General features: G+C 34.7%; 1 protein-coding gene and 1 pseudogene across 1 annotated transcript; both read right to left on the bottom strand.

The window, feature by feature from the left end:
* Nucleotides 1–6637: 6637 nt before the first annotated feature.
* Nucleotides 6638–7120, bottom strand: LOC148584261 (receptor like protein 26-like). Its single transcript, XM_088518825.1, has one exon. The coding sequence runs from the start codon at nt 7118–7120 to the stop codon at nt 6638–6640; it is 483 nt and encodes a 160-aa protein (XP_088374951.1).
* Nucleotides 7121–7141: 21 nt separating this feature from the next.
* On the bottom strand, nt 7142–12518 carry LOC132165045 (receptor like protein 27-like; annotated as a pseudogene).
* Nucleotides 12519–13154: the final 636 nt, after the last annotated feature.

The raw sequence follows: 13154 nt of genomic DNA, 5'->3' as shown, positions 1-13154 counted from the left end.
CAACTCAATTGACAAATTAATTCCTCTGGCTATGTAACAAGCACTCATTTACAATTACAAGTAAAGAACTTGCAGCTAATTAATTATGGAAAAAATATAAATTAAAAAAAAAAAAAAAAAAAAACTCTCAAGTAGCCAATTTCAATAAAATCTCATAAAGTGATAGAGGTGATCGTTTAATAAAGTAAACTACCAAAATGTGATAAAAAAAAGCCTCCGTTAGATATCCTAATATTTTCCAATGTTTTTGTATTGATGTTTCATTGCTTGTTTTATATGCTACAGGCGTCCGGATGAGAGTTATAAAGACTACTCGATATCATGTTTTTAAGTAATGATATAAGAAGGACTAGAGTCATCTTAGAGTTATCCAAAATGTGATGTAGCATTTAAAATCACCATTGAATTTGAGATGATCATTACTGAATTTTAATCTATTGGCGATTTTAAATGCCTCATCACATTTGAGATGACTTTAAGAAAACTCTAATCCTTTTTATATTATTACCCCATGCTTCTTATGGAAAGTTTTCCACATCTATCCAAATAATTTAGGTCACCACTCACCAGTATTTGTCGCCTAATTTGGTTTTGTGAGAATTTATATAATGATTGACTTTAAGCCATCCTTATTTATTAGTCACAAATAATTGACATCATGGGCCCTATCCAACTTAAAAGCCAATTTACATGTATGATCGAGACTCAAAGCTTACAGTCTTTGCATGGAGATAAAATTTATTTCTCTTAGTCTATCGCTTTTGAATTGAGATAAGATTTAAAACCCAAAGTAGACGGATCAGCATACCAAACATGACTTTTTATTGTCTTTGTTGCATTTATTATCAGTTAGTCAGCCAAGAGTGACTACTCAAAAAGTCCTTACTCCTTCTCTCAAGGCATAACTAAAGTTTTATTACTCAAGCTTAATTTCCACCTAGGGGTCATGTAACTTGTTGAGATAGAATTTTCGATTGAAATTTAATGACTTCTATAATTAAAGGTGACAATTCATGTTCGCGTATCGGATTGGAGTTGTGTCAAGTCATAAGTTATAAGACTATATAGGTCAATCATAACTCTTTAATTTTGTAGTGAGTTTGTGTTGGGTTTGTGGGTTATATAAAAAAGTGTCAGCCTTTATGTCGAGTGTTGAATTCGGATTGTGTCGAGATATAGGTATAAGAATATATAAGTTAACCATAACGAGACCCATTTAATTAAACGAGTCAGACTCTTCAAGCCTAACCCTTTAATTTAATATTGAGTTTATGTCGAGTTTGCGGGTCATATAAAAAATTGACAGCCCTACTACAATATGCTTTTTTTTTTTTTTTTTTAAAGATACAATACGTATGCTTCAATTTATTAAGATTTTAAAACAACTCACAATTGACAAACTAATTCCTCGATCAGGTCTAACTAACTACAACAACCGAACAATATTTTGCTATGTTAATAAGCACTCATTTAACATTAAAGAACTTGCCGCTAACTGTTCATTTCGTATAATTAATTATTATAATAATTTAAAATTAGTACTGTTTCAAATTAATTCCTTCTACCCAATAGGATAATATTTTCTACGACCATATATATTTTTCACCATTGATTTTGTTCACACCATTAGAATTATCAAGCAGGCAAAGATTTCAAAGCTACAAGGGATTCTTTGCGTTTAAGGAGGGCAAACTAAAACTTCTTATGAGGCAAAAGCATGAATAAAAAATTTATTAAGATAGAGGAGACTCTAAATAATTTTCTCTTAATATATTTCAATTTTTAACGCAAACTCCTATTAAAATGGAACCCAACATTTTTTTATATCCCAAAAATCAGCTATGAATGAATCTGTAGTAAACCTCGAATCTATTTTTCTTTGGATATACAACATCAAAGATCCAGCCTGGAACTCATCTTCAAATAAAATTTCTTTTTTATTGTATAAAGAGGTCAACATTCCTAACCAATAACCGTGCATGTTGTTCAGAAAGTAAAAAAGAAATATAGCAATTCTCATAAGGGAAAATGGTCCAACAATATGAAACTCATAAAATAGTAAAATAGCATTAAACAAACTAATTCAAAAACGACATATATATATATGTTATGTTTTTGATTGGTGGAATTTTTTTTTTTTTTTTTTTTTTTTTGGCGCTTTACAAAATAATTGAATAGTTTAATTTGATTTTATTGTAATTGATTGTAATCTCCTATAATCAAATTTGTTGTATCATAAAATCTGATTGATTTTATTGTAATTAGATTTGATGGTAATCAAATTACTTTGATTTGATTACCAAATTTATATACCTCAATTCTCCTTTCAATAGGAGCACCATATATTGTAAAAGATATTCATTGAAGAGAAGAGCATAATATAGCCCTTAAGACTTTATGTATGGATGTAAATTATAGACCGAACCACGTAAAAATCATTTGTCTATTTTATTTTATTTTCGCATTTATTTATGAATTTCTCTGGCTGGTGTTTATGTTGAAGGTATGAGTTATATATATACCGAAAATATTGTCTTGAGAAGGAGCTTTGTAACTTGTCATTTTGCAGCCAATTGCTTTTTAGGGCGGTGGCAAAGTCAGAATTCTAATTTGGTCAATTAACATGATTAAATTATCCAGTGAAAAGAAGTCTCAAACTTTCAAAAGGAAAAAATATTGCTCTTATGCTAATTATGCTTTCCTAGCTAGACTGATCATCGCATACTTTGTAAATAGCTCTCTATACAGGGGAAATGATATTCTTCCCACTGAGTGGAAGCAATTTGACCAAACAGATGATTATCATAAAGCTTTACTAGAGCCAGATTCTTACACATTTTGAAAATTGGAATTGATCCACTGAAACTGTTATGTGACATGTCCAAATATTCCAATTGTGTTGCATCCCACAAGATCTATTGTTGACATCATTTTAAGAGATCTATTTGGAGGAAATTATGGTTAAGAACCTTCAAAGCATTGTCTAGACACCATAAAAACATAGAAGTTGAGGAAAAGTGTGCACAAGGGCACCGAGAAGAGCCCTAAAAAATAAGGGAATTTATGGTGTGTGTTGAGGTGGGTAAAGTCCCCCAAAGATGACCATTTTGGCATTTGGCTCTGTTTCCTGGACTGCCACCATCATGATAAATTGAATTGAGAAGGTTAGTGATTCTGAATATAGGATTAAAAAGCTCATTATTTCAAAAAGATGTGGCCTTTAGTTACTGTCACTAATATTTTATAAGGCTTTTCATAAGACTCACCTGTTTGAGTAGGTCTACCCAAATGCCTATTTAGGTAATTAGGTTTCTTGCTCGAGCCAAGTTTTGGAATCAACAATTGCTTGCCTGATTACAATTTTTTTTTTTTGGGAGCAATTAAATATTTTAATAATGTCATAATACTAGTGTTTCAAATGAATTACTTCAAACCAATAGGATTATTTTTTGTCGAGGACATCAAGTTACTGACATTCCCTTATTTGCCCCTATTTGTTGTACTCAAGTAGATTACCAAGATGCATATTGTTCCAGGTTGCTGAGGAGGGGTATGAATTCTTTGCTGAGAGGCAGCTTGTAACAATATTCTCTGCTCCTAATTACTATTGTGGCGAATTTGATAATTCTGGTGCAATGATGAGTGTTGATGAAACCTTAATGTGTTCTTTCCAAATTCTAAGCCAGGAGACAAAAGGTCAAACTACATCTGAACAAATCTGTGAACACTGCAATGTGCATTGCACCTTAGACTTGCTAATGTGAGTTTCTTGCTAAACACCTTTGTCTTGTAAACTTGGTCATTTCTGAAACATCTGTGTTTCAATTTATGTTAATATGAAAAGCTACAACTACGATGAATGGCATGTGCTTAGTAATGGGCTTGCCACAATCATTCTTCAATTCTATTTTATATTGTTTCATCTCTTGATTCTGCTCTCTAATAAAAACAATTCTCATCATTCTTATGTTGACACCTTGCTTGCAGAATGTCTTTCCTCTAATTCTGAACAAAGAGCATGTGAAGATGGAAAGGCTGGATCATAAGCTCCTTCAAACATAAGTTGAAAATCTAGCATCTCTTCCTCTGTGTTGAAGGTATGAGTTATATACCGAAAATATTGTCTTCAGAAGGAGCTTTGTGACTTGTCATTTTGCAGCCAATTGCTATTTAGGGTGGTGGCAAAGTCAGAATTTTGATTTAAAATGATTGTCAAAGCTCTCTGATCACCGAAATTGTGGTGAGCAAATACATTTGGTTCTGTAAATGACTGCACGTCATAGACTCCACGGGGAAATTGTTTTGAGTTGATGAACATTTATAAGCCCTGCATTAGTATTACTGCTGAGCATTGGAAATGTTGGAATACCACTCACATTTCTCACATGCAATGACAGAGGTGTTGGCATTTCAAAAGATGCCTTGCTCGCATGGCTTCTTGTGGAAAAGTTCATTACTTGGGTGGTAGCAAAATTCCATTATTATTAGAAGGATACAAAATTCCATCGACTTCCTCAAGGCCTCAAATGAAACTTGGCTCTTAAACAGAAGTGGGAGTTTTACTTTTAATCACACTTCAAAGCCCTCTTCACCTCTTCCTTCCCTGACCTCTCCGAAAATCTTGGCTCTGTTTGGTAAAGGATCGTGTATTGGATTTTTTGTATGACTAGTAATAAGAAGTGATTGATATAATATAAAGTAGAAATAAGTTTTGAATTTTGTGTAAGGAAAAATAGAAAGTTATGTTTTGTAGTGAGTTTTTTGTTTGAATAATAATAAAAGTGATTGATGTGATATAGCACGTAAGAATGTTTTGAAGTTGACTTTTTAGAAAAATGTTTTTGGACAATTTTGGGTTGTTTGCCAAATGAAGCCCTTATAAACCCCTTAGAACCTGCCATCTTTGAGGAGGATAACTTTCTCCTATGTGCCATCCCATCTGAAGAAGAAATTCACCAAGCTGCATGTCTGGAACTAATTAGGCTCCACAAAAGCCCTTGTGGATCAGATGGTTTTCCAGCCTCTTTCATTAAATCCTACCGGACCACGGTGAAACAAGAGGTCCTTAACTTGGTATAAAGTTGTTTTAGGGATGGGAAACTCCTAAAAGAGTTGAACCCTAGTCCCCAAGCAAGATGGCCCTTCCACTGTTCACCATCTATACCTATCAGTCTCTGCAATGGGAAATAGATCCTCTCCATTTCACTTGAAATGGAGATGGTCCATTTAGTGTATTTAGAGGAGCATAGTTGTCCATTTAGTTTTTAAACAAATTTTTTAGGACAATTATACCCTCCTAAATACACTAAATGGACTTTCAAGTGAAATGGAGAGGATCCTTCTCCTCTGCCAATGTGATCCACAAAAGTGACAAAACCATCACAAAAAATTTTGGGCAACGGCTTTAAAGTTATCCTTCCCAAAATCATTGCCCCCAACCAATCAGCTTTTATCCCTTAGGCAAGGAGATCCCCTTTCCCCTTTCCTTTTTATTTTGGGTTATGAGATCCTTGGAGGAGGATCTCAAACCACTAAATGACAGTAACCTAACCAAACCCAATCTCCTGGTATCAAGCCTCATCAACCCCTCCACAAAGACCTGCTCCCCTCTTTAGTCAACTCCCTTTTTGAACCCCAAGAGTGCTCAAAACATTCTTAACCTCAGAATTCCCACCTTGCCATCCCTGACAAGCTCATTTGGGTCCATAACTCACCTGGAAACTTTTCCACTAAATCAGCCTACCACCTCCAAATTAACCAAAGAGACCTTCTCAAATTGGAAAGCTCTCAGGAAGCTTAATCTCAATGACAGATTCAAGCTTCTGCTTTGGAGAATAGAGCATATCCTTCTTAAATATTTATTTTCTCGGATTTCAAAAGGAAACACTATTGTGCTTATGCTAAAGTGCCTAATTAATTGTGTTTTCTTAGACTAATCACATATATACTTTCTAAATACCTCTCTTACAGGGGATATTATTTATTTATTTTTTTGGAAAAGTGAGAATGATATCAATTGATAAAATACGTACCATGTTCCAACCATTAAACTGGGGGAAAAAAAAAAGTCTTATATTACCTGAAAATATTAAATTAAAGAACCAAACATACCCAAAGAAGTCACAAGAACTCAAGTTGCAGAAGCAACTACAACACCAACAAACCGAACTCTCAAAACGAGAGAGAAAAACCAAAAACAGAACATGTACGCCTCATAAGTAGTCCGAAAAAATAATATCAAACAAGTACGTAGTTGAGTAATATAAGTTTGCCAATTACAAATATCATACCATAAAGACAATACTTGCATCAAATTAAATGGATTGTTTTTTATTTTTATTTTTTTTGCATAATTGCGAATCGAAACAACTAGAGTTAATAATGATAAACTTGGAGGTATTGCGTTGCATAACTATGACTGGTGCCTTGGCCTCTGATTTCTATGTCTGTACCTTTTATGGTATTCTTTTCCAAGATACAATCGAGGGAAGATCTTGAAAAGAATGTCATTAACATGTTTGTAATACCATATCCTCCACCTCTTCCAGAACTTAAGAAGCCCAATGACAATTCCAATGCCAAAAATAAATCACAATTTAATACTTATGTAATTCCACTCGATCACAATTCCAGAATTCTAATGTTTTTCTTCATATGTTGGAGGTGACAATCGCGGCTCCTCATATGTGCAGTGTGATTTTAAAGGAATGCCACATAATCTTTCGTTCCCTTCAAATGAAGTTTCCAAAAATGTGGCAAATTGCTTGATGAATGGAATTTGCCCCTCCAACTGATTGAAGGAAAGGTTGAGAATTGATAGAAAAATAAGACCATCGGCAAGTTGCATATGAATCTTATCAGAAAGATTGTTGCTTGACAGGTCTAGTGACTCAAGATTCCTCAATTTCCACAAAGATGATGGAATTTGGCCCGTGAAAGTATTATGCGACAAGTTGAGATTATATAAAACTTTGAGTTCTCCAATTTCTTCAGGTATAGGACCGTCGAAACTGTTGCAAGAAAAGTCAATAGTGGTGAAGATTGTTAGGATCTTCACCAGCTCCACCTCTGAACCCTTGCTAATAATTCTTACCGTATCTTGATAGTACAAACTACCCATTTCAATTTGGAGGTAATTGAGCTATAATTGGACCTTATTCACCATTGTCATCCAAGTGGAAATAAGTATTATTGGAAGGTTACCAATAAAATTGTTTGAAGTCACATCTATAATTTGAAGCATCAGCCAAGTGGCATTAGGCCCTGGATGAGTAATTGGCCCGTAAAATTTGTTAGCTCGCAAAACAAGAACCCTCAACGAGGATGTGTTCTTCAAGTAAAATGGGAAGGTACCCTCGATGTGGCTGTTTCCAATGTCCAAGACCTCCAACCCAATGCAATTGACCAATGATTTTGGTAACCCTCCTTCTAGTTGGTTTTTATTGAGAAATAAAGTATGTAAACCACAATTAACTCGAAATGCATTAGGAATTGTGTCATTGAGATTGTTTGTCTTTAGATTAAGCACTTCAAGTGTACCGCTCATCTCAATCAAGCATTGGGGAATTGTGCCACTAAAGGAATTATTAGACAGATCTAGAGCTCCAAGATATATAGCATTGCATATTGGTCTAGGGATGCTCCCATATAATTTATTACTTGAAAGAGACAATAAGCTAGTGGTGGCAAGGGATTGACTGATGCTTGCTGGAATCTCTCCATAGATCTGATTGTATGAAAGGTCTAGATATCTTAAACTAGATTGGTTTCTCAAGAAATCAGAAAATACTTTTAACTTGCAAGAAGCCAACCCTAAGTAGGAAAATTGGGGAAATGAGATTAATGAAATGTTAAAGCCACTAAATTCAACCAACAAGTTGTTGTATGAAAGATCAAGCTTTAAAGGACTTTCAAACTTTTGAATCACACTAAGGTCCAAGGAGCCAGAAAATTGGTTGTGTGAAAGATCTAACTCTCGCAATGATGGAAGGGAAAGTAGAGAAACTAGAATACTCCCATTCAATGAATTGCCCCTCATGTCAAGATATTGTAGATTCAAAAATTCTTCCCATTGAGTGGAATTATTTTGACCAAACAGATGATTATTATAAAGATATAAGGAACTCAGATTCTTGAACATCCCGAAATTTGGAATTTATCCATTGAAATTGTTGTGTGACAAGTTCAAATAGGCCAATTGTGTGAGGCTCGCAATTGAGCCTAGAATTGATCCATTGAAATTATTGTTTGACAAGTCCAAAGAGGCCAATTGTATGAGGCTCGCAATTGAGGTTGGAATTGGTCCGTTGAAATTGCTTCGGTCAAGATATAATGTTGACAACATTTTAAGGTTACCGATAGAAGGTGGTAATGACCCAGAAAAATTTGTATAGCTAAGCTCCATGTATCGAACAGATCCATTTGGGAGAAATTCTGGCAAAGAAACTTCAAGTTGAGAGTTATATGACAAGACAAGCGTTTGTAGCGTTGGAACCTGGAAGATCTTTTCCGGAAATTTTCCATTCAACTCACAAGAAGAGAAATCCAAGGATGTCAAATTTTTGAAATCTGCAAAAAATTATGGAACTGGAGTAGACAAATTGTTTCCATACAAACTAATAATAGAGAGGGAATGAAGATTCCTTAAGGAGGAATCAATAGTGCTCGAAAGATTGCAGTATGGCAAGCTCATCGCTCTCAAATTAGGCAATGAAGATGATAAAGCTTGACACCACTCAGTATCTTGTGTTGATATTGATACACCATTAAGATCAAGTTCCATAAGCTCCGAAAGGTTTTGAACAAGCACATTTAAATTTGGATTCTCAAGTTTCAGTTGATAGATGTAATTGGTAGATAAATGAAGAGTAACCAACCTTGTCAAGCGCGAAATCGCAATAGGAATCTGCCCTGCAAAGCCAGCAGCTGAGAGATCCAAATAACTCAAATTCACCAACCTGTCAAACTCTGATGGAATCTCATGAGAATAGTTGACGTCGTTATAAGCCAAACTCAGGTTTTGAAGATGCTAGAGACTGAAGAGGCTACTTGAATTGTTAAGTCCACCCGAGATGTATTCAAAGGACAGGTCGAGACCAATAACACGTCCCTCGTTGCAGGTTATGCCTTCCCAAGAACAACAATCGACACTTTGGTTCCACTTAGCCAGTTTTGTAGACGTAGTAGAATTGAATATAAGGGTGTTCTTCAATTCGAGCAACAACAACTGCTGATTGCCCAAACATTGGTGAGACACAGCAAAGACTGTAGAGAAGTTGTGGAGAAGTGTGCAGATGGGCACCAAGAAGAGCCATGAAAAGAATGGGGACTTGAGGAGATGGAGGATGCTACATGTAAGTGTAAAGTGTTCAGAGTCTTAATCTGCTTTAGAGAAAGTTTTGTCGAAAGGCAACTGCATAGAGGAAGAAAGAGAGAAGCTATATCACATTTATGGTACCCACGTACAAGAGAGTCTTCTATCATCAATGAGGTGGTTGTGGTGAACCAGGTCTATTTTATTAAGTTTGCTAGAAGAGCCTTCAAATCTATGAAGTGAAGAAGAGAGAACTGAGGCTGATTTTTCTTTGAGGATGTTCTTTGCCAGAATTTTGATCTTCTTTGGAGGTGCAGATGAGGTTGTAATGAGGGTCTTCGGAATTATGACATGTTTATCTCATAGCATGGAAGTGATTACATAATGAAAAATATAGAGTTTGGTTGAAAAAATCGTCGAGATTTTTGATACAGCACATTAAGGTATCATATGATTAGCGCTTGAAAATGTACTTTCTCCTTTTCCAGTTGACTATGCACTGTAAAGAGTAATTTTCTGAAATCATAAGGCAGAAACCTGCTTTTATGTAGAAGCAAAAACTAGTTGCTTCTAAGAGCGAAGCATATATACCATCAACAGCTCAATAGAAACATGCTATGTTTCGACCTTATTTCTTAAAACAGATTGCTTTTTCCTGTCTTGAATGTGTTGACTACAATACATGAGTTTCTGGTGATATTTGCCAAAATTGTGAAACAGAGTTTGCTTTTACAACTTTTACTACATATAAAAAAGTGAAAGTTGATTATTATTTATTTTATTTCCCTACGATGTATCAAAATCATCATTTGGATTCCTTTATACCAAATAGAAACGATTCTTTAACCGAAATTCTCGGAGAGGTAGTGGTTGGTTTTAGATGGTCTCATCTGATATTGTTTGCCATAATTGACATTGTTGTTCCATATATTGATGCTCTGGTTCATTCTGTTAAAGTGGGCCTGTGGGTTACGTTGGACTTAGTGTGCTTGATAGACCATGGTTATGATGAAATTAAGTCTCAAAACACATACGCTATTATATAAAGGTCGTGAGAGTAGGTGGTTAACTATGGTTGAAGTTAGGCAATATGCTTCTATTTGTCAAGGTTCCATGTTTATTGGGTTGTGCTTATAGCAGACACGTTGAAATTGATCAGTGTGATAACCTACTTGAGGTGTATAGGTGACTTCAGTGGAGACAGAAGTCATGGACTGGGAAGGTTGACACTTGACATGAAGAAATGTGGGAAATGTCTTTGGGCGATTATTCATATGAGTAGATCTTAAAAGGCATAAATTAAATTGGATATTGTGTTACACTATTATGTAATATTTTAAGCATAAATGATAAATTTATTCCTTCGTTCTTAATGTGAAACATTTGAGAGAAAGGAATCGTCTCCACTTTGAGGATTGCGAGACCTTCGTGCTTTCTTTATGAAAATTCTAAATACGACTCCAAACGACACCAATAAGGGGGTTGAATAGGTGTATGCAAATAATACGCAGAATTAAAAATTAAATAATCATACAACCAAAATATGTAGAACAATAGATCACAGAGACACAAATATTTTGGTTACGAAGAGGAAATCATTTAGAGAACTCTCTAAAATGTAAAACCTCTCCGGGGCAGCCAAACCCAGGAAATCAATCAACTATAAAAGAATAAGGATTACAAGAAGTTCACACTTACAAAACCTTTGCAATTGACACTTCCTTGCATAAGACAAGCGACCCACTTGACTTCTACCGCAGTAGCCCTTTCCAGAACATCTGGCACAATCCTTCTACTTGATCTCCTTTACCGGAACTCCGGTAGACTTCGGTTGTATATGATTTGTGATGAAGACACAACCTTTAACTCTAAGAGAGACTAACCCTAACACTCAATATCTTAAACGCTCTCTTAGCACATGGAATTCTTATATGGAATTCCTTACAATTTCGTGCATAACAGCTCTCTATATATAGACTACAAGAAAACCTAGTACTAGTTGAAATGGGAAGAAAAACTGGTTCTAGTTGGAATAGGATTCATCCAAATTTTCTTTCTTATCTTGCGAGATGATTTTGGCATAGCTAACTTTCGAATTTTGAAAATCTTATTTCACAAAGATTTGTAGAATTTTGTGTTAGCTTTCCAATGTCGCTGGTTTCATCTCAATCCGATTCGTGAGCCGAAAGTTATGGTCCGAATACTAATACATGTGCAGGATACGAAATTTAATCAAATCCTATTTTAACTCTAATTAAAGAATTCCGATTTGATTAAACTTAACCATATCATATAGGTCTTCTATTATGATTGGTTAAGCTTAACCACATCTTCTAGGTCTTCTCTTGACACAAGACCTCGTATGTATGCACTGCTGACGGGATTGCAGATGAATGTATTTTGTCACTGAATTTGGCAATTCAAAACCCAACAAACTCCCCCTTTGACAATTCTGTGACAAAATTTACAAGATACATCTGAATAGATAACTCCTGTTTCCTGAAACACTCACAAAACATATTAAACGTATGTGGAATAAAAATACCCAATGTACCAATAAAATAACAGATTTGAATAGAATATAATCATGAATAGCTCACCAAATCTGTTAAAAAACAAAACAAAAATCTTTCATAGATGCAACAAGTATATCAAAATCAAAATCATCTATGGTGTTCTATCTATTCCCAGTCTGCACTCTCTAAAACTTTCTCTCCCCCTTTTTGTCATGAATGGACAAAGGGCAGTAAAACACCAATAAGCCCAAGAAAAGTCAGAGAAACATAAACATGATCAAAACTATGAATGCATAATGAGTGAAATGCAAGATTATGATAAAAAAAATTCTCCCCCTCAATGTATGACATAAGAAAAATGCCAAATACACACATGATAAAACATAAAAGACTCATATATTAAGCAGTGATTATCCGGTAATATCTCATAATGTCCAAAATATGCATGAGAATAAAAAGATATGAAACAAAAGTTTCTTCAACATAAGCAAAGCAACATGTTCCACTCAACCCATGCTTGTGTGTTGTGTGTGAAAGCTAACCATCAAGTAAGATTAAGAACTCATACGGTGAGGGGATAGGCTAGCAAGTAAAAACGTAAATTACCTCATGGGAAGATTGACATGTATATCTAAACAAAAGTCAAACCTTGCTAGGGCCGTGTCACCCTCATCCAATACACTTCCCATGTAGTAATAGTACATACTCAAACATTGTCCGGTAGTGACCGTCTCTTTCCACAATGAATATGGTCACGACTATTTCTATAGGGACAAGTTGAGCACAAATAAGACATAGTGAAATAGATTCCTTTTGGAATATGTTCATTTGTTTTCTTGTTTCACTATTTTTCTCTTTGAGAATGTGTCTTTAATAATTTAGTGCTTAAACCAAATTAGAGGAATGCTGGAATTTTTAGGTCCTAGGTTCAACTAGCATTTGGTCAATTTGATAGACACAACTAGTCAATCTTCTTCATATGGTTGCCTAACATAACTCACCCTTAAGGCCAAAATCATACTCAATTTAAGCTTAAATGTGCATAAGAGTTCAAGCATAGGTAAAATGTACCATAGAAGCATAAGCTTAGGCCAAAAAAAAAATCAGTCCATTAATAAATATTCATCCCATGTATAGTAAGCACATTTTGAGATATAAGGAATTGGATCCATGAAGTATACATGAGAAATTTATGGACTATCAAGGTGCATATGACAAAAATAAGGAGACAACCTAAAAACTATATTTTTGTCTTTTTGAATTTTTGATTTTTTTTTTTTTAAAATAAAATGCACAAAATTAATGCAATGCATATATATGCAAAA

Source organism: Corylus avellana, chromosome 8 (genome assembly GCF_965113065.1).
Source record: "Corylus avellana chromosome 8, dhCorAvel1.hap1.2, whole genome shotgun sequence".
Lineage (NCBI taxonomy): Eukaryota > Viridiplantae > Streptophyta > Magnoliopsida > Fagales > Betulaceae > Corylus > Corylus avellana.
Note: the sequence above shows the minus strand (reverse complement) of the source record. Positions and strands in the feature narration are given on the sequence as shown.

Excerpts from the sequence above, each read along its gene's own strand:
- LOC148584261 (XM_088518825.1), bottom strand. The coding sequence starts at position 7,120 with ATGGGTAGTTTGTACTATCAAGATACGGTAAGAATTATTAGCAAGGGT.